The sequence below is a fragment of the Acromyrmex echinatior genome, chromosome 3, assembly GCF_024713525.1.
Source record: "Acromyrmex echinatior isolate Ae372 chromosome 3, ASM2471352v2, whole genome shotgun sequence".
NCBI lineage: Eukaryota > Metazoa > Arthropoda > Insecta > Hymenoptera > Formicidae > Acromyrmex > Acromyrmex echinatior.
In genome coordinates, this window is record NC_141854.1 from 4684844 (window position 1) to 4708694 (window position 23851).

The following is a 23851-nucleotide window of genomic DNA, read 5'->3' on the forward strand; positions in this document are numbered from 1 at the left end:
TTTCATCGATTTCCTAAAGATTTAAATTAAAGAATAGTCTTAGATTTGGAATATTCTTTGACTACAAAATGATAATTCGACTTATTTTATTCAGTGCATCACATTTCACATTAAAAAAAAAAGAAATTAGGTGGAATATCTGTATGTTTCCTCCAATTGAGAAAAAATAAACGATAAGCAGTAGCGATAGCGTTAGTGTTACGGAGAACGCATATATGTATATTGATACGCGCGCGTCAACGCATATTCATCTGTACAGGCGATTTAATTACCATCTCCAGATAAAACAATCCAATATCTTTGAAGGAGAAATGCTGTCTTAAAGCAACTAACGGTTAATTTCAGCGAATCATTAAGATTGCCTTGAAACAACTGTCATTTTTTTCGACTACTGTCTCTTCCCTGATGAAAATAAAAATCAGAGCGTACGTCGAATGTAATGGGAAAGTAACGAAACTTCTAGGAAGCGATAATTGAAACATCAAAATGTAAAAAAAGCGTAAATACTTTTTTTATATTTCATTGTTCCAATTTTCGCCTTCTAGAAGTTTCGTTCACGTTTCTGTTACTCTTTCATTACATCCGATTTATACTTCAATTTTTATCTTCATCAGAATGTTGAGAAGATTTCTAATCGCCAAAACAACCTGCACATCTTCACAGCATAAACTTTTGCCGTTAGTTTGGTACGCGATATTCGCGCGAACGCGTAGGTGGTCGAGTAGGAACGTGTCAGGTGTGAGCCATGACAGGCAAAGACGCACCCTTTTTTTTAAGAAATTCGGTGGCTTACGATGAACCATCGTTACTTTCCGATAGCGTAGGTCGAGCCGTCAAGACGATGATGAACCGAGTTAAAATCTCGTGTAAATCTCTATCTCACACGCGCGCGCGTATGTGTGTGTGTGTGTGTAATACGCACGCACACTCCGTGCGATCATGCTGATGCTTCGCGCGCGCGTAGGAAAGCGAGGGAGTCTCGAAGACGGTCTTCAGTTTCGGTTAAGCGTTCATCGAAGAGAGAATACATCTCACACTCCGCCTTTCGGTCTCCACCTACGCTGTTCCCTCGTCGAGTCACGCTGAGGTTTCGGCTTCCGGCTTAAGGCTTCAACACCCACCCACACCGTTACCTACGGGGAGTGCGTGCTCAAAGGACTTCCGTTCTCCAACAATATGACTCGCCGTCACTTCGGGACCGATCTCGGTCAGGATTACGAAAAAAAACCGGTGGTGGAAATTCGAAGAACTTGAGAACGGTGCGCAAATCTAGATCGAGAATAAAAGAAGAGAAAAAAATGCGGAGCTTATTCGATGTCTTACTATGTGTCACGTGATAATGCATATGATGTAAGACAAAAAAGAAAAAGAAAGATAAAGAGAGAGAGAGAGAGAGAGAGATGCTGTGATTTATCATCGTCGCGACAACCGTCCATGGCAATTTCTTGGATTTTTTTATAAAATCTCTTTTTATATTAATGTTTATTGTGGCGTTTATGGGAACGGTAATACCTCTCTTGCAAAGTAATGCCGATGCGATTAGCGTATCGATGGTAATTGCCGCTTCGTAACAAAGGAGAAAGAGTGCAAAGTGCGGCAAAGGAGTGCGAATAATTATTTTTTTCAAGAGAGGGTGATTTGGTTCATTCGTTGTTTATTTGCACGGACGCGCGATGCACAGACGAAAAATGCCGAGAAAAAGAGGTCTTTCTATTCCCGAAACGCGAACAGGTAAGACATGTTTCAAATTTTGCACATGCTTTAATCTCCATTGTTTTTATCGTATCAAATTTGAATATATTCTCTTTTTTAATCCAATACCGTTTCTTTTTTTCGCAAGAAAAATATCAAGATTAAAATTTGTTAATATTAGAAACAAAAATTATATATACGTATATGTGAGAGTATATATAAAAATTATATATTTTTTTTAGAGGAAAAAATATATTTCTTATAAATAATTTTTATTGTTATATTTTTTTGTGCGATTAAATGCATATGGCGGTCTGAAAGTTTGTTTTGACATACGTGTTTGCTTGTACCGGAGAAATCCTGAAAGCTTCTTTTGAGAAATCTGAATACACACGATAGCTTGTTCCGCGTCTCATTGGGTTAATAGATTCGTGGAATAAACTAGAGTCTAATATGTATCAAATTCAATTAAGTCTGTTACATAAAGTACCAAGAAGCTTCTAATAATCAGTGAAAACGATATAATTACTCTATAAATTCTACACGATGTTAGTTATAAGAAACCGTTAACAGATAAGGATTAGAAATGTTTTATAAAACAATGCTACTTCACATAAATTTCAGTTGAAATATTTCTATATGTCGTATTTCTATTTTAAATTTGTCTTTCACAGTACACTATTAATATCTAAATGTTTCAATTAAAATTTATGTTAAATAAGAAATAGACTGACTACATTCCAGGAATAAATGAAGCGATTTATAATGATGAATCAGTAATCATATCTGCGACCTAGAAATATTTATATATATTTCTGTTCAGTATTTCATGAAAAATTTAGAAAATTTGAAATTAAATAACAAAGTAATACATATTTATGTAAATTTATTATTTGCTATGAGCCTAAATGTCAATATTTTAAAATTATACAGCAATTACTAATATGGTATAATTAAAAATTTGTTTACCAAATCGTCTACGTCATATACTTAAAAAAAAACAAAACAATCTTATCTTCGCCAATGTTAATTTAAATATACCAATGAAAAATGATAATGGAATTGACATCGAATCGATGCCAATTCGACGTCGAAAGCATCAAATCGATTTCATTGTCATTGTTCTTACTGAAACTTCACTTAATACTTTTAAATATAAACTTATCATTAAAAGAAGGGAATATATAAAGAAATTGATGTTGAAAATATTTATCTACTTGAATTTATGTACTAAACTTATCTATATTCCCATCAAATGTTCTTCTGGGAAGAAATTAGAAACCCAACTTATTTTTTATCCTATTCTGTTATCTTTGTATCGCGGGTACTTTATATTCTTGATAAGTCAGTTTTGAGATAGAAACCATATTTGTCGCATTTATAATGTTAAAGTTAATGTCGTACTATTTAGAATTACATATGTAATGTCAAAGATAATAAAAGATAAATGTTCTGTATAAATTTGGTATTAAATTATCACAATAACATGCACACACACAGAGCAATGACCGGTAGTGTGTAATAAAATAATAAATAGATGTGTGCGTGTGTGTGTGTGTGTGTGTGTGTGTATGTGCTACTATAATTAAGAATATATAACAATTTTTTTAATATTAATTTAAAGAAATCTGATTTTAATATAAATTCATATTTTATATCAATATTGTAGTATATTAAAATTATTATAGATTATTTCTGTTATTTTATTCTAAAAAATATTTTGTAAAAACTTTAGTTTTTATTTAATTTAAAGTCTAGTTTACGTTTTATTAAAACTTTGATTTAATTATCAAATAAATTGATGACTTTGATTTAATTATATTAAGATAAGATTACAAATAAATGTTAAAAGAACAAATAAAAAATGAGAAACTTTCGATCTCTCTCGACATTTTTCTACATAAACTCGCAGAGTTAAATACAGAATTTATCATTTATATTGATTGCAAATCTCATTTTGTACATATTTGTGTGTATTTATACATATATTGTTTTATGCACCCTATGATATTCACCGATCTCTTTCGATCCTTTCATGAATTGCACGTTTAGGCAGAATGAAGCGTCCGCTCACATAATGCCTCTATTGTAGTCTGTGCGTCTAAAGCTTGGATTTGCAAATAAACACGTCTCACCACATGTGGGTGTATTGAAGTTTCCAAATTTATCATTAATCATAACAGTTAAAAGACAATATATAGTTTCAATTAGGATCTAATGTCATTACCATCTGTTGCTATTTCTATTGAGACAAAAGCACCCTTTAATTTAGCTACTAATTGCAGCAAAGTATTGTAACGTAGTCAAGAATTTACATTAAATAAAATTTCAGGCATCGACAGTTCTATAAACAAATTATAAAATAAATATTATATAATAATCTTCTTTGTACATTGAATCTCTGAAATGCAACTGAAAATGCAGCTTATCGCATTCATATAAATTTATATAAATCTTTTTTTCTTACAAATTTTAATTCAAAGCTCATCTATTAAGACGTTGATGAATCACATAAAAAGCAACTAAGAGTAACGTTTTTTTTTAATTTTTTAAGAATAACTAAATTTCGTACTCGTCGAGAGAAAGGGTCATTAAGATTAATAATTAGTAAACAAACAATTTGATCGAGTCAAGTACTTAAAAATTAATAAGTTATGCGGATGAGAGAGGTTTTGCATTATATCATAATTACTGAATGTAAAGCGTAAACTAAAATAATTCTCCGCGAGCTTTACTACGCGATACTCGTGCTATCGAGGGTCAGCTGGCGGAGCCAATAGTGGTTTCTATGTCGTGTATATGGCAAAGAGCAGAGGTCAGTAATAATGTGGCGTAAATGCGAAAATCACGATGTCTCGGAGGTATAATTGATTGTGGTGGATGGTATCGAAAGCAGCATTAATCCTCGATAAATTGCAAATGTGATCCGCAGGATCCTTTGAAAAGTAACAGCCCTTCTCTCGAGATGATCAGACGAGATGGTCAAACGCAGTCGCGTCGCTTTCGCGATGAAGGAAAAATCTCTCCCTCCTTGTATTTCTGTCACAAAACTGGCGACGAACTTCACGTTAACTCGTTGTATCCCACGTTATATTTTACAGCGGTTAACGTCGCCGGCGTCGAGTACGGTGATCGATCTCGCCGAGAAACTGCCGATCTCATATAAATGCGGTAAATCTCGTAATGAAGATACTTCGACGCGGGCATGGAATACGGGGCGATAATAGGTACACATAGCGAGACTCGTTGTCGGGGAGCGCTGACCGCAGAGATAACGCTTTGACCCGTTACAAACTCCAAGAGTACTAAATGAATGCCTTCACTGTCTCTATCTTCCTGTGCCCAATCCAAATATGCAGCCCTTTTTCTCTTCCCTGGTTGCCCTTTACAAGCCGTTTGCAATGATCCTACGAATCTGCGACGGCGATCTCTTTGCTTCCCGGCAGAATCGACGCCGACGCGGTGATGGCAACGTTCCATCCGCTACCAAACTACCATGCTACGTAGGAATCTTGTAAATTTACATTTCATTTTACATCCTTCATCTTTTTTTATCTGAATGTAAGCCATTTAAAAGCTGGAAGACCACGCGAAATGGAAGATTTCGATAAATTGAATTATTATATTCAGAAACGAAATTATACGCTCGTTTTCTTACACAAAACAATTATATGAAATACTTTTATTAATAACTTATTACATGTTTCTTTGACGTTGACATTTTTTTATTAACGATGATTCACACATCAATACGCACGATTTTAAAAGTTTTTAACGAATATACCCTAGATTACAGTTCACTATGTTGACGGAAGATAATCGACTTGATTTTCTTGATGTTACCTTATTTAAGAATAATATTTAATACATAATTAATACTATAAGTCCATTTTTTCCTTTGTGATAATAAAGTACAATAATAGAGATAGTATAGAATCTTCTCTTATCGCATCCTATGTTTCTCAAGAAAAATTTTGAATTAATCATTAACATTTTTCTCAGCAATAGTTATACCCTTTAGAATTAATTTTCACTATTATTAAAAAAAAACTTTACACTAAATTCCAATAATTTGACAGAATAACACCATTATGAATAACAATAAACAAGATAGATACAAGAATTTAGATACCGTTCTTACCATTTCTGAGATCTCAGAAAAATTTTAAAATTTTTTAAAAATTCTACAATATACCGGCCTTAATAAATTGAATATTTTTATTTTAGAATGCAGAAAGATAGGATGCTCACTCTCTCGCATTTAAATGTGTTTAAGGAATCAACTATAGAGGCTTCCTACAATAAGTTTTAAATCTGTAAGTCATAAGAAATTGATCAATCAGAATCGGTTATTCTTCTCATATTTGACTGTGATTGGTAAATTTCTTACGGTCAATTTCTTAAGATTTAAGATTTAAAGCTTAGGTAATGGCTTATTATTATAGAAAGCCTCTAACGATTGCAATATCTCTGTATGGGCCAAACAAGTCGCCTATTAAAAATAGAATAAATGAGCATCAAAATTACATAAATAGAAATAAATATATAAAATGAGGCTTGAAAGAGTCTATCAGTGAAAAATATAAAAAAGCTCATCAGAGTCTATATCAACTGTTCGAATACACAGAAAACTCTTTATTCTCATGTGAATGTAACAAAACGAATCAAATCAACATTTCAACCCTTCAATTTAGATCCTTATCAATATAAAATATAAATCTAAATTATATGACTAATGCAAATTGCCAAGATGATTATTCCCGACAATTTAGCTCGTTCTTTCTTATTCAAATGCCAAAGCTTTGTAATGAATAACCAAATGATTATCAAAAATATTTACTTATACAATAATGATATAAAAACTTATTTATTAAAGTAAAATAGGAGTCATATACATTGCGTCAATAAGTAGAATTACATCGCTCATCAGATTGTCAGATTTGCTATGTAGTCATTCAAAGGAAAAACGAAAAACAAAAAATTAGAGAATTATTAAAATCATTTATCTGAATTTTATTAACTTGTAAGCATTTTTCGCGACTTGACATAAAGGTCTTGTGGTGTCGACAGTCAGAGATGAAATGAGAGTCAAAATAATAAAGTCATGTAGTTATTAAAATAAAAATAAAAATAAGGACAAAGGGGGGAAAATAATTTAAAAACAAAATTTTTTTATCTTTTCCGATAAAAAAAATATAAAGGGGATTGTACAAAATCTGTAATTAATTTTATCTTTATTATTGTCCGTTGTCTTGTCTTTAGGTGTATTACGCTAGTCATTCCATTGTTTAAATTTTTTTACAACCTATTTTTGATTTCTGAGAATATGAGGATATTCAATTTGATATCCATTTTGCATAAAGGGCTTCAACTTAATTAGAAAAGGAAATTCTCTTATTCATAATTGGTATCACCTACTTTTTCTGGTCATTACTTAAATTATTTTTCTAGACATCCTTTATGCCAAAAGGAACAATTGTTGGTTTAATTAATGGCGTTCTTTCTTTGTCCTATCCTATTTATTATCAAGAGAATTTCGAATTAATAATTAAAATTCTTTTAAACAATGAATATCCATTGAAATTCATATCTTCATTTCTCAGAAATCAAAAATAGATTGTCAAAACAATTTAAACAATGGAATGATTAGTGTAACACTTATTTAAAAATAAGGGACAATAATGAAGATAAAATTAATCACAGATTTTTTACAATCCTTGTCTTTTTTATCAAAAAAATTTTTTAAAAATGACTCCTTAATACACATAGCATATAAGGGATTAATAATCTTAGGGGGTTCATCAAGGATCATAAAGACGTTCGTCCCAAGCTATCTCATACAGATATTTTATATAAAATTGATTGTCGAGATTGTGAAGCATCATGTGGGCCAAACAGATAGATGTTTGAAGACACGCATAAATGAATATAGAAATCACATAAATTGGAACATTACACAGCATTCCGTAATAACAGAACACATAATTAGTCAGCATGATTTTGATTGGAAAAATGTCAAGATGGAAAGGGTGCTTAATAAAAGACTGATTTCGGAAATGATCTATATAAAGCAATAGAAACAGAGTTCGAATTTACAGAATGATACGTATTCTTTAGACACCAACTATATATGAATTTGTTTACGCAATTGTGACGTTGTTTTTCCCTCTTTGTTTTTATTTCAATAACTACATGACTTTATTATTTTGACTCTCATTTCATCTCTGACTGTCAACATCGCAAGACCTTTACGTCGAGTTGCGAGAAACTTACATGTAAGTTAATAAAATTAAAATTCAGATAAATAACTTTAATAATTCTCTAATTTTTTGTTTTTCGTTTTTCCTTTGAATAACTACATAGCAAATCTCTCAATGAACGGTGTGATTCTATTTATTGACATAAGTAGGGGATACCTGGAGACCAAGGTTAATATCGAATCATCATCTTGGTAATTTGCGTTACTCATGTAATTTAGATTTATATTTTATATTAATAAGGATCCAAAGAAGGGTCGAAACATTTATTTGATTCGTTTTGTTACATTCACACGAGAATAAAGAGTTTGTGCATCCGAATAGTTAATAGGGCTCTGTGTGTTGTGATGAGCTTTTTTATATTTTTTTTACTGATAAATAGAAATACCACCCAGCACTCTGTAATTACAAAACACAGAATTAATTTGGCATATGATTTTGATACAACATCAAGATATAATATTAGATGAGGAAAAAACATTAAGTAATAAGAGACTGATTTCCAAAGTGATATATCCGATGAAAATAAAAGCAGGATTTCAAAAAAATAATACAGATTTTGTTTAGATTATGTATTGATGTTGTATATTGATCTTTTCACAGAATCTTAATTCTTCTATTTATTTATTAATCTTTATTTATTTATTAATCTATTTATATAAATACATTTATTCTCTTGACTGTTTTTTCATAAGCTCGTAACACTCGTCTTATTCTCTGTTTTGTCTAATATAACATTATTCTGCTTTTATTTTACACTTATACATTTTATTATGACTTTATTATTTATCTAAGTTTTAATTAATTTATATTATTAACATTGATTAATAATGAACTTATTTTGCAAACTATAATTTATTTTAGCTTTTTGGCTCATGATTCAAATATTTACTCAAATATATTGAAGACACTTGTTCACGATTCAAATATTCAATCAAATATTGAAGATGTTTGATTATTGATATTTATACTTTTGGATAATAGCCTCACAATGTTTTGCAAATTTGATGTGCATCTCAATTTTTTTATTCTACTGTAAACAATTTTGATTTGGATTTAATTCGCTGTAAGTAGAATATTGTACAGTACTAAAGATGACCCAAAACTAGGGTCGAAATGTCTATTTAATTTGTTTAATTAATATAATGTATATATAATGTAAATAACCTGTGTCGGTTCACATTAGCTTATTTTTGATAAATGATAAGTTAAAAGCTCTTATGAATAAAAATTTAAAGAAATAAATTACACAGGTAGGAACTTATGTACCGACTTGGTTATTTATGTTATTATACAAATGATAAATTAATAAACAAGGTCACACAATAAAACAAACATTTTGACTTTTAATAATGTTTATTTTCAGTATTATAATCGACATTATAATCGGTGTATTACAAATCAAGATTGAGAATTATTTTTACAATATTAAAAATCCACAAATTACTAAATAAAACGTACGGATACTATACAATTATCAGAATGCCAAAACATGGTCTTAACACTCATGATAAATAATGATAGTTTACATTGTTGATAAAAATTAAGTCTTTATACATATTATATATGTATTAGACAAAAATGGGTGAGAATTTTCTTTAGAACTATTGTTGAAAATTACATTATTAAAATCCAATAACCATTCCAATACGGTTAAAATTAATATGTGTATAGAAATGAAAGAAAATTTTCAAACGAAAATACTTGTAAGAATATTAAGGAAAAAATAACTTTAAATTAATTTTAAATTTTAAATTTTTTGCACGAAAAAAGTAATCCTACTGAAAAAAAATCACGTCATAAAGTTAACAATATCATGTAATTAAAACAAGTAAATCAAATAACGGATTGTTCCAAATCAATTTGTAATTTTTTAAAATGGCGTAATTTAAAAAAATCACATGATATTAGAAATAATTTAATGTTTCATATGATTTTATAGTTATCGAATTTTATACAATTAAGTGATAAAAATAGAAGAAGAAAAAAACATATTATGTGACTTCTTAAATTACGTAATTTTAAAAAATCACGTACTGATTTGGAATAATTCGTAATTTACATATTTTAATTACATGATTTCGTTATATAACTTTATGACGTAATTTTTACAATAGGAAAAAATAATAAAGCTTGTTAAATTTTTTTGCTAATAAATAAATAAATGCAAGCTTTTTTTTAAAAAAGAGAATATTAACTTTAGGCTTCCAAAAATATTTATTAAGCCATCACTGAAGGGGAGCACAAGATATAGAGAAAAATGATTTTATTGCAGATCACTGAGCGCGTCTACATCAGCCAGATGTAGTGCAATTGTTCTCAAATTTTTCAATTTTCAAAATTTGTAGATTTTTGTACTATTTTCTAAAAAATTGTACTCGTGAAAACTTGTTTTCATGAAATATTACTTTTATTATTTTCTTGATTTTAAAAAATTGTAATTTATTTTATTATTGCATAGATTTTTCTACAAAAAAATATAAATATTTTGCGAATATATAAAAAAATTTACAAGAAAATAAAAATTTCTATTTAATACAAAATTGCTATTTTTGAAAATTTCTGTAATTATTCATTGAAATTCTTTTTGCTAGGAATCAAAGCATGCAAGGAGTATCCGTGGATTTGTGGAAAGGAAGCGGCCTGCCGTAGCTTCGCGGACAACACATCGAAATGTGTGTGTCCTCATGACTTATCGCCGCCGACATTAGATTTAAAATGTCCAAATCGTCTAATCGGTAAAGCTACTCTCCTTTTTCACAAAAGTTTTACTACAAAAGATGAGCAAATATCAAAATAAATGTTAAAAGAAATAGTTTGCCACAATGATTTACTTGACAATTGAAAGATTAAAAGGGCATGATTAATGTTCAATTTCTTTTCTAAATAAGTGTAATTTTATCCATGAAATTTGAAATTTGAACTACATTGTAATCTGAGAGATATCTCATGAATAAAGTTATCTAGAGATGAAGAAATTAGAGGTGACAATGAATACAAACCGATTCTAAAATTGACTCCAAAAATTATAAATAAACATAAAACCGTATTATAAAATAATAAGATATTAAGATTAATGTGATGTAATGTAATATGATAATATTTTAGTTCCTTTAACGCCTCGTCCTATATATAACATAATACTTCCAAGCGGCAACAACAACACAAATAGCACAAATGTACTTCCGGAAGCTGAACAGGTATATTATATCCACTAAAATTGAAGTTTTATGTATATGTAAATATCTGCAATAAACGTTACTATCTGTTTACTTAATATAATAAGTTATTCAAAATCAATGTGACAGGTAGTGGGATTGAAATACAAAGTACCTGAAATCATAGGAGTAGTTGTAGCTTTCATCGCGGTAATTGTGCTCTTATTAAGCATTGTATATGGCGTAAGAAGACGAAGTTACAACATCAAATCGCAAAGAAGTCCTTTAGATGTAAGTCCATAACTTTTCTTGAAATAATGCCATCCTAAGATGCATAAACAATGATACATATTCACACATTTCCACTATGTTTTTCGTGTGTTCTTCTAATCTGAATCTAAAATTTCCTTTTTCTAAATAATTTATAATTTATACTTCAACAGTAAATTTATTTCAAAGGCATTTTTCCACTGTTTCAATATTTACATTCTTTCATTAATTGTACATCCCACGGATATTTTTAATATTCCCGAATTTTTAATTATTCTTAATAATTATCTTGTTCGTCATATTTTATCAGGGAACTCCAATAAATCTGAAGAAAGACTTATTATTAGCGCATAAGTACACGTCTAATCCTCAATATTTTACCTGCACGCCTCCGGGGGTTCCGATAATACAACGTGAAAATCTTATATTTCTTCACGACATCGGCGAAGGGTGCTTTGGAAAGGTTTACAAAGGTAGAATTTTATGTATATAATGTATGTGGAGAGAAAATAAAATAAAAAAATTTATCAATTCTTTAAGTCAATTCTTCTAATCAATTTAATGAGATTAAGGAGTTATATTAGTTTCTCGTAGAACTGGCTTCATAAAGTTATCGCTAGATAATGTTAGATCTTTCATAACAAAAATTTACAGGCGAGTGGCACAATGGAGACACGAAGGAGATTGTCGCTATAAAAGTTCTGAAAGACACTGCCACGCCCGAAACAGAGCAGGACTTTATGCGTGAAGTAGACATCATGTCTACGTTCGGACATGCGAATATTTTGTCCTTAAAGGGCATGGTACTTCGAGATGCGACGAATAATCCGTGGATGGTATTCGAATATATGCCGTATGGTGACCTCACCGAAGTACTACGAGCAAATTCTTCGCAATTAAGATCGTTGAAACCTGAATTACAGCCATTAACGAAGGTATCGTAGTATCGAAGGTATCACAATACCTTTGTAATTAATTGAAGAAATATAATAGTAATTAGTTGAGGAAAATGACATCAGTGAATTTACGTGGAAGCTTCATCTTTAATCGCGAGTTGTCAGAGCAATTCTCATTATATCTTGAATTATGATTCACTATGCACGCGAATTGGAGTATGACATTTCAATGTTTTTTTTTTCTATCTGAAATGCACCATTGCGTGATATATTATTACAATTCTAGTGAAACTTTTTATCAGTAGAAATAATTTGACGATGACGTGTCATTATTTATAGGACTCGCTACACTGGATATCGATTCAAATTGCGGCCGGCATGACGTATCTGTCGGCGCAAAGATTCGTGCATCGTGATTTAGCATGTCGAAACTGTCTGGTGGGCTCAGGCTTAATAGTGAAAATCGCTGATTTCGGCATGTCACGAGATATTTACACTTGCGACTATTACAAGGTAAAATTTTTAATTCTCTATGAACCAGGTGGAAAATCAATATAGATCATATGTGAATATATATCTCATGTCCCATACTGTACTTCATCATAAATATACTATAATTTAGTATAGAGTTTAGATTGGTAAAAACGCACTCTAGTTACACGAAACCGGCAACATACGCGCGGTACTTTTTAAAAAGTTATAGAAATTCTTGCTGGGGTATGTCACACCCCACCTGGTTCGTGGAGGGTTAAAAATAAATTTGTAACAATAATATATCTCGATAACACGCGCTGCGTGTATGTGTGTGTGTGTGCCTAGAAGATTTCTTTATTTTTAATGTCTTTTAGATATCTTTTAAACGTATATAATATCTTTATGATGTTTTTATGATGTCTCTTGCACATGCATGCCAACTGGGCAAGAACTCTTCAGAAAATTTTAAGATTTTCTACATAGTTTTATATCTTCTCCATTTCTTTGACACAGATGTTATTAACGGATTATAATTTTTAATTATATAATTATATAATAAAGAGAGATATATATACGAGGGGTATCCAGAAAATAAGTTCCGTTTGTATTATACGTTTAGTAAGGTCGATGTATGAGCGAGCTGGCAACACAGCATTGAAGAGGGGAAGCTACCGAATAGAATGAGCGGTGTTCGGCGTCAGTAGCTCGTGAAACACGGTCAGGAGAGGTTATCAAAATGGAGTCCTCCACTTCGCGTCCCGCCACCTCCATTCCGATTCCTTCTCGAGTTGTTTTGCGCGGCATCATTCAGTTTCTTTTTGCTCAAGATTTTAAATCCCTTTGGTGTGTCCCTTCTTCACGACAATGCTCGGCCGCACGTCGCTGCTTCAACAACTGCACTTTTGAATCAGTTTAGTTGGGATGTTTTGACCCACCCACCGTATAGCCCGGATCTAGCACCATCGGACTACCATCTTTTTACGAAACTGAAGGAGTCCTTGGCCGGAAAACGCTTCCAAAGCGACGAGGAAGTTCAGACAGCTGTAACTAACTGGACTAAAGAACTGGCGGGAAGTTTCTATGCAGAAGGGATTTCGAAGCTTGTTTCCAGATATACAAAATGTATTGAGATTGACGGGAATTATATAGAAAAAGACTAGAAGTTGTCAAGTATTATCCATGTAAATTTTAGATTTTTTCAATAAAAACTTTATTTGTAAAAAAAAAACGGAACTTATTTTCTGGATACTCCTCGTATATGAGAACGACGTAACCGACACGTCACGAATTCAAATCCCGCATTCCGTATTTACGGAACATTTTATAATCCATACTAACTTAGCGAGAGTTACAAATTAAAAGAATTATACTAATTTAGATTTAGGTGTACTCTTTGACTTGATTCAGATATATAGGGACTGACATAGTTCCATTCGTCTCTATTACTAAACTTAAATTATATAAACATTATAATTAACATCCTTTTCAGATTGGAGGATCACGTTTGCTGCCAGTACGTTGGATGTCGCCGGAAAGTGTAGTATATGGCAGATTCACGTTAGAGACCGATGTATGGAGTTTTGGTGTAGTTCTTTGGGAAGTTTACTCATTTGGAAAGCAACCATACTACGGATTTAGTAACGAAGAGGTAGATCATGCAAGAATACTCTAAAATTTCTTTTTCAATTCATCAGTTCTATTAAATGGAGATAGTACGTGTTCCTTAATGATTGTTCCAGGTCGTGAAACTCATACTTCAAGGGACGATGCTTATTCCACCAGACGAGTGTCCGCCCATCGTTTGCCAAATAATGCATGATTGTTGGAAGATCGAACCGCGGGAACGAATCAAGTTTCCCGATATTCTGGAGAGGCTGGAAAAAGCACAAAACGAATTGACCCGGCAAGGAACGCTGCCCAGACCGCCTCAAGGTCCAGTGCTGCTACGGACCCCGGACGTTTTGGATCCGGATGGCTACTTGCTTCCGGCTCCTGCGATTCCTCGCGAGTATCTGCAGGCTCTTCCAGCCATATCCGATTGATATATTTGTGACAGTAAAAGAAATATTTAAACTTCAACTTTCGAAATTATTTCGTGCGAATAAAGCGTGATACAAATTTGATGATGCGTGAAAAATAAATTGATAAGAAATATCTAGCCTATAAAGTAACAAAAACTAAGGTCTCTGAAACTCTTAACATTGATACATGACATGTTGATGTACTGCCGTTGTGCAAATTTTAAACATGGTACGAGGGTATCCAGAAAATAAGTTCCGTTTTTTTTACAAATAAAGTTTTTATTGAAAAAATCTAAAATTTACATGGATAATACTTGACAACTTCTATTCTTTTTCTACATAATTCCCGTCAATCTCAATACATTTTGTATATCTGGAAACAAGCTTCGAAATCCCTTCTGCATAGAAACTTCCCGCCAGTTCTTTAGTCCAGTTAGTTACAGCTGTCTGAACTTCCTCGTCGCTTTGGAAGCGTTTTCCGGCCAAGGACTCCTTCAGTTTCGTAAAAAGATGGTAGTCCGATGGTGCTAGATCCGAGCTATACGGTGGGTGGGTCAAAACATCCCAACTAAACTGATTCAAAAGTGCAGTTGTTGAAGCAGCGACGTGCGGGCATTGTCGTGAAGAAGGGACACACCAAAGGGATTTAAAATCTTGAGCAAAAAGAAACTGAATGATGCCGCGCAAAACAACTCGAGAAGGAATCGGAATGGAGGTGGCGGGACGCGAAGTGGAGGACTCCATTTTGATAACCTCTCCTGACCGTGTTTCACAAGCTACTGACGCCGAACACCGCTCATTCTATTCGGTAGCTTCCCCTCTTCAATGCTGTGTTGCCAGCTCGCCCATACATCGACCTTACTAAACGTATAATACAAACGGAACTTATTTTCTGGATACCCCTCGTAAAAAATATACAATATAACGACATCAATACTATATATAGTTAAGAGTTACAGACTAATAAAGACCTAAAGTTAATAATGTACCGGTTGTGAAGTGCACAGCTTATTATATTATTGAAGTTGACAACAGTATAAAGCACGAATATATCTTGTCATTATTATCTAGCAAAATAGCAGCTTAGTAGATAAAAGATTGTCAGACATCTATAAGTATATATAGATGCACCAAATTTTATGGCAGATGCTTCGACAAATTTGTAATCGATTTCTGCAGCTTCTCAAGTTTCAAATATATTATATATTGTAATATTGTATATATTTTTGTAATTAAATATTTTGTAAAAAAAAAAAATTAAATATTTTATAGTAATCTGTATCACGCGTAAATGAGATCTATTAGAAAAATAATGGATTTCTTTTTACTACACTTAATATAACAAAAATGTAAACTACGTGTTATATAAGGAATGAAGGAAAGTTTGAAATATCAAAGCTTTCGAATGCACGTCTACGAGTATTAATACCATTTTTATATTAGAACTTTTTTATTAATGTTTTTTAGTGTAGTAGAAATGTATTAGAGATAATAAAGATAATAATATTAGAGATGTAATATTAGAAATATAAGCAGAATAAAGTAGTAAATAATCGCCGTTAAGATGAAACAGATAGAATCAATTTCTAAATCATGTTACATTTATTGAGCATAATATTTACAAAATTTTTAATATTATCATTTCATATATTTATCTTTATGAAATTTATAATGTTATTAAGTTAAGAAATGTAAATAGAAAATATATTCTTGGTAGTTTATATAAATAATATTATTTCTCCAAAGTATAACTAAATACATGTAAAATAAAACAATATTGTAATCAATTTTTATTAAAAAACTTATTGCACACACAATTAATATTCTTCTTTTTCTTTTTCGCTCAATTCACAATTCATAAAAGAATTTGCAGCAAACGCGAAGAAATTATACATATAGATGTACTTAATTAGCAAAGAACACTTTATACACAATGCGTTAAATAGTTTTTCAATAAATCCTAGCAAGCAAACTGACATTATTTATTATTTTCAAAATGCAGAGTTGGCAACGTTACCTCATAAAAGTAATTCGCGTTACCATTCTTTTTTCTAAAAAATAACTTGTTCCCGTTACTCGTTATCGATTTGCAAAAGTAACTCGTTATCGTTACTCAAAATATAACGAATCATTACTTTTTCGTTATTTTTTTTTTTATACCAATGGAATATTATATGCAGATTTTGGCGGTAAATGTAAAAGATGTCAAAATTCCATTTTTTATTAGTGGAATAAAGCTCAAAAAATATATGCCTATAGTAAACATTGTGCATTATTTTCATGAATGAAATAGATGTTATCATATCACATTATATATATATATATATATATATATATATACTACATTTTTTGTAATTTTTATACTTAAATAAATTTATTTTTCGTATTACTTTTAATATTTTTAAATTATACGTTTAACTCTTAATACAATTTTTTTTACTGTACATGATGGGTTGTTTGTGTATAGATTAATTTCTATAATTTTTGCAAATATACAAAAATTATGAATCGATTATTTATATTTTAACATCTTTAAAAAACATTTATGAAGTTATATATTTAAAAAGAAGGAAAAGCTAGAAAGAATTATTTAACCAGGTGCAATATTTCGAAGAAACAAAATACAAATGATTCGTTGTAAATACTCTAAGGGTAAAATTATATTATAATTTAAAAAAATAATATTGTTTGTATTATATATATATATATATTATATCTATATATATATATATATATATATATATATATATATATATATATATATATATATATATACAGGGTGTTCAAAAAGTCCCGGACCGGATGAATAACTTGAAAAAAAAAATTTTTTTGAAAAAACGCCGAAACACGTGAAACGATTTTTCAAAAAATCTATCTTTTGAGAGGAGTTGCGATCCCCCGCCCCCAATGAGGCACGTGAGGTACGAGGGGGGTCGAAAATCTTAAATAGCAACATAGGTCAAGTGGGGGCTCATTTGAAAGGTCTTTTCGAGACGAATCCAAAACACTGCGCATAGAGGGCGCTGCGATCATTTTCGGCGGAGTTATTTGATTTTTAAGATGTGCGTGTTCTCTGAGGAGCCATGTTATCTTAAATGTAGGAAAAATCCACGACGTTGAAGGAAAAAGAAAATAACCACAAAAACAGCGATAAAGACGCTTGATTTCAAAATTACAGAGAACTACGACAAAACAGCTTTATCAGGGAAGAAAGTTACATAAAGTGTAAAATAATAATGACTCAATGATTTGAACTCTTGACTTCAAGTGTCTTTATCGGCATTCAAAAACGCGACCATTGATGTACATGTGTGACAACAAATACGGTGTGTTTCATGTGCAAAAAGTCCTGCGTAATGTTTTGGATTCGTCTCGAAAAGACCTTTCAAATGAGCCCTCACTTGACCTATGTTGCTATTTAAGATTTTCGACCCCCCTCGTACTCCACGTGCCCCATTGGGGGTGGGGGGTCGCAACCTCTCTCAAAAGATAGATTTTTTGAAAAATCGTTTCACGTGTTTCGACGTTTTTTCAAAAAAATTTTTTTTTTCAAGTTATTCACCCGGTCCGGGACTTTTTGAACACCCTGTATATATATATATATATATATATATATAATTTATGAGATATGATACAGAAAAAAATTTTATTTTAAGAGAAATGAAATATACTGTAAAGATTATATCTGATTTAGTCTATACGTGAACTGTAAGTGCAATAAAAAAAAAGCGTCATGATCGCATGATTTAGATAATCAATCAGATCATTAATGTTTCATTTTTGTTTTCTATAGTTACTAAAACGATTAAACTTTTACGTAGTTAGAAATAAAGTAATAATAAAAGTAATTATAAAAAGTAACGATAAAAGTAATGAAATCGTTACCGCTACCCCGAAAATGTAATTGCGTTACTCAGAAAAAAATGTAACGGCGTTACCCGTTCGTTACCGAAAAAAGTAACTTATAACGGTAATGATGGTCACAAATAACGCGTTACTTGCCAATCCTGTCAAAATGATAGACTTTAACGTCATTTGACATCAAAATGACGACAAATAACGTCAATTTATTTCTTGGAATGGTATATATTGCTCTCGCAAAGAAAGTGACATATATCGACTCGAATTCCGTACTATGTGCGGATCATGGACGTAGTCAGGATTTTATTTAGAAGGAAGATCAAATTAGAATTGAGAATTTTGAACCCGGAGAGAGGCGTAAGATAGTCCAATCGCATTATAGAATATTGGACTAGTTTTGTTTTATATTATTATTTTTAATTAATTACTGATAGGTAAATCACAAAATCACATATTTAATTTACTAATTTACTATATATAAATAAAGTATTATCAATAAACCCAAAATAGATCTAGGATAGGATAAGTAAATACCTTATAGATAAGATAGGTCTCCCCTATTATAATTCCTATTAATCCTCTTTAAGTAAATAGATTTTTTGTAGATTTTAGGATAGATTAGATCTAATATTATTAAGATAAGTATTATTAAAGATAATATAAATATAGTAAATATACAAGCTATTTTATGAATTAAAATATATTTTTTTCTCTTCACATTGTAAACTGATTCTTCAAATTAAAAAACTTAAATTTATAACATTAGTCGTCTTAGAATATCTCTCTACTTTCAGAAATCTTTATTTTTCTCAAAATATCTTTCTACAACTTTTATCTCCAATTCTTTCTTCTTTTCTAAAACTAATTTTTTTCTTGTAAATACTCATTAAGCATAGTCCGTTTAATTAAATTTTTAATTTTATTTTTATTCTTTAAGATTTAGGAGAGGGCCACACACATATCCTCCCGCCTCCCTAAGCTATATATGTTTATAATGCTGATTATGTTTTAAATACGTTAGCTTTCAATCAAGAAGTGATTACAAATTGAAAAAAAAACACAAAAAAAACACAATTAGGAAAAACACAACAAGAAAAGATGACAAATCAAATAGAGATAATTTTTGAATACCGTAACAAAATTAATATCTATATTATATTTCTAGAAAATTTAAAATAATTTGTAATGAGCTTTAAATTAACTATATTCAATTTTGTAATAAATAATTAATTTTAAAATACGTTTTAAAATTTTCTTTTACTCTCTTTTGAATTTCATATTTTTTAATTGTCCCTTTTCTGAGGGAGTGCGATATATATATTCAAATTTGCTTCATTATTAATGTGAAAATAGTCGCGCGATTTATATCTATTATATGATATGTATGTGTGTGTATGTATATGATATATATGATATATAATATATACGTATATATATATATATATACAATCTATTATTAACAGTTAACTGCAGTGAACGTAGAATAAATTAATCTCTTTGAGTTAAAGTGGATAGAAAGGAACGACGAGGAAACATGGAAAAAGATTTTTCGGAACCACAGTGCCTCCATTCTCGAAAAATATCGCATACGAAAGACTAAGGAAATACTATATGCGTTACATATACTAATATTTCCCTAATTTTTCGTATGTGATGTACTTTTCGAGAATAGGGGTCCAGCTTGATATTCAAATCAGAATCACGATCTGGATATAAAACAGATCAGTTTTCGATCAGCGATGCGCTCATTTTTCGGGGATTGCCTTGATTGTTGTTGCCGTGATACGACAGTCATTTGTTTCGAAGGTAGTCTCGGGAGGAAGAACAAGACAAGACAAGACACGGACGGAACGAGAAACGTTCGAAACGCGTTGTTTTCGATTCACGTGCGGCCATTCGTTCGATCAACCATACTCAGTGACAACTACAAGGATGTACGAGGATTGCGTGCTGCAGTCGATGCGATTTCCGCAGAAGCTCTGGCGGATAGTAAACGAGTGCGAGACTGGAGCAATCCGTTGGGGTGCGAACGGCGACACCATACTGCTCAATTATAAGAGATTCCAGACGGAATACCTGGACACGCGCCGGCCCATCTTCAAGACGAGCAATATCACTAGCTTCATCAGGCAACTGAATCTCTATGGTTTCCGCAAGGTTACTTACCACGGCCGCGACCCAGCCTGCAACTCTTGCAACCCGCACGTGCACGAGTTCCTGCACGACAACTTCCGAGCTGACCGAATCGACATGTTGTCCAAGGTGTGCCGGAAAACCGGTGGGAAAAGCCGATGCTCGCAACATGAAGCCGCGAAAAATGAGGAAGAGAGCCCGCGATCGGAAACAAATCGCGTATCTCGCTTAAAACTGTGTCAGGTATATTTATCAAACGCGAGTTATGATATTTTCATTCGATATGTAATGCAAAAAGAAAAAAGTTTATACGACTTCTTCTGAGTTTGATTTTCATTGTAAACTGTAATGAAGAACGGAAAATTTGATTATTAATATTTGTTAACATAGATTTGTTGATATAGATCTATTGCTTAATGTATATAATATTTAATATTATTTCATTACTTGATTTTTTCAAAAATATTTTGACTTCTTGATAGATAATATAATTCATACGTATATATGTGGTACTATAATTATTATAATTCGCAAGTTGGCGCTAACTGAAACTCTGGAGCAAATTACCCAAGAATATCGACGGGAACACGATCAAGGAAAAAAATTGATTATAACAAAGGATAATACTCCGAAACAAATAAGAAACACTCGAGAAGATACAGGTACAATAAAATTTGATTACTTATGTCAGATCATATTAAGACCCTTACTCTTAATAACAATTACATTATTATTGCAAAGGTTTTGTATATGATAAAAAAGTTGTGCAATTATAAGTTGTGATATTATAATTGTTGGTAAGAGAGTTACAAAATAGGAGTCTAAATTGTTCAAAAAAATTAATTTTAGTTTTTTTTGTAATCTCTCTCAATATAAAAGACTTTCGAGAATAAATAATATTTTTTTAGATTTACACTATACAATTTCTATTTTTCAATTGCTAATATTAACGTTTAAATTATCATAACAATAAAAACAGCAAAAGTACACATATTGAGATTTCTATTATTTTTAATTTTATCATAAATTAAGAGTAACAAAAATCTCAATATGTGTACATAAAAATTAATGAAAACCGATCTTTTTTTTTTTATTCTATAGAAAACTGATTTTAATTAATAAGAAAGTTATATTAAAATGAAATCTGAATATTATTTGAATTTTTAAAATATTAAAATAAAGCAAATGAGAGCTAATAACGTGGTTATCGTATACTATATCAATTCTTATTTTCTAATATTAAGAATTCTATAAAATAAATTAATTTTTAAAATATATTATTTTGATATATATATATATATGTATATATATAAATAATATATTAAAAAAATTAATTTATTTTAATATAATTATTAAATATGATATATTTAACAATTATTAATTATTAGTGTCATACTTTTCCTTGGAATAAAATTATTTCAAAAAGTTAATAGAAATATAAATATTAAATGTAAATATAAAATTAATATAAATATTGTTGACATTATTTTAATGATGTTTGTATGTCTTCAAATATTAAATATATATATTTTTTAAATATCTAAAATATTAATAATTATATGTTTCAGTCCCTGTTCTTTATGAGATTGAATTTAACAACGTTCCAAATCAGAAAGCTACCATAGAACGGAATATAAAATATTCTGCATATCAGTTTCTTCCTACAAAGACCAATACATCGTTTGAACGCAAAATAATCTCGCCACCTCAGCGCATTGCTTTGATAGATAAACGTGGTTTGCACTTTAATATTCAAAATATTCATTGAAATAAATGCTGATTTTAATTTCCTCTTAACCAATATTTACATTATAATATAAAGTTATTATGATACTATGTTTAATTTAATATAATTATTTAATATGATTAATCACAAATTTGAGATACATTTGTAATATATAATTCATTAATATATTAAGTAACCATTTTTATAACAATAACATGCAACAGTTTTATACAACACACACACACACACACACACACACACACACACACACACACACACACACACACACACACATAATATACATATAAAATTGTTATATGTACAGGTTGTTCTGAAATACGCGAATCAAAGTTCTACATTAAGAGTTTTCAAAAAATTAAGTAAAAAAATTATTTGAAAATTTTTATTTTTTTTAAGCAATAGAGTTTGTGAAATAATAAGTATTTAAATATGACCAATTATAAACCATTAATAAATTATATAAGTTCAGACAGATTACGTTTAATTATATTTAAACGCTGAAGGACTTATATGTAATTGTAAATGTAATCTGTAATTGGCTATACTTAAATATTAAAAATTATTACTTGAAATAAAAATGTACATATACTTTTTTACTTAATTTTTCGAAAATTTTTTTGTTGTGATATTTTGATTTGCGAATTTCAAGATTACACCTTGTACATATATACTTACAAGTTAACGGGTCAATTCTAAGCAGAATCGTAAATATTCGTAAATATCTATGATTTCTTATAAATTTTATGACTAATAAGAAACTATCTGTAAAAATATTGTATAAAGATATATAAGCACTTAAAAATTTTTACAAGTCTTACAAGAATATGTTACGAGCCTTACGATCCTGCTTAGAATTATAAATGTATTTTAATATGTATTTTAATATGTCATAATTGTAAAACAATTAGTATTTATGTTTTATGACGAAATAATAAGTATAAAAGATGTAATATGCATTTGAAAGATTTAAAATAAACTACTATTTTAAATATAAATTGTTTTAATTTTAGCAAGTTATTCTAACAACTAAAAAGAAAATATAATAATTGGCTTATACTTGTAAACAACATGATAAGTGTAATGCGTACCACAAATCTCTACAATACATTATTTATTGTTCACACAGTTTAAATTTCCAATTACTCTTAGATTAATAGACTTTAAATGCAATTAGATTATTAAAATAATAGCACTGAAATCAAAATTGAATATAAAAATAGCATTAATTTAACATTATACTAAAAAGTTGAAAAATATAAAGTTAAAAACAAAAAAATTCGAGGAGATAATCGAATTTGTTAAATTAAAAAATATAAAACATTATATATAAATGCTAGAACTT

At 30.1% G+C, this 23851-nt stretch overlaps 2 protein-coding genes across 2 annotated transcripts; both read left to right on the plus strand.

Moving 5' to 3' along the window:
* The first annotated feature begins 765 nt into the window (after positions 1-765).
* Positions 766-16585, plus strand: LOC105142993 (tyrosine-protein kinase transmembrane receptor Ror). Its single transcript, XM_011050951.2, has 9 exons — positions 766-1731; positions 10544-10687; positions 11058-11149; positions 11258-11398; positions 11688-11850; positions 12032-12312; positions 12613-12786; positions 14237-14395; positions 14487-16585. The coding sequence occupies exons 1-9, from the start codon at positions 1674-1676 to the stop codon at positions 14787-14789; spliced, it is 1515 nt and encodes a 504-aa protein (XP_011049253.1). The 5' UTR covers positions 766-1673; the 3' UTR covers positions 14790-16585.
* Positions 16586-20351: 3766 nt separating this feature from the next.
* LOC105143019 (uncharacterized) lies at positions 20352-23741 on the plus strand. The gene is made up of 3 exons (XM_011050992.2): positions 20352-21005; positions 21298-21424; positions 22331-23741. The coding sequence occupies exons 1-3, from the start codon at positions 20562-20564 to the stop codon at positions 22528-22530; spliced, it is 771 nt and encodes a 256-aa protein (XP_011049294.2). The 5' UTR covers positions 20352-20561; the 3' UTR covers positions 22531-23741.
* Positions 23742-23851: the final 110 nt, after the last annotated feature.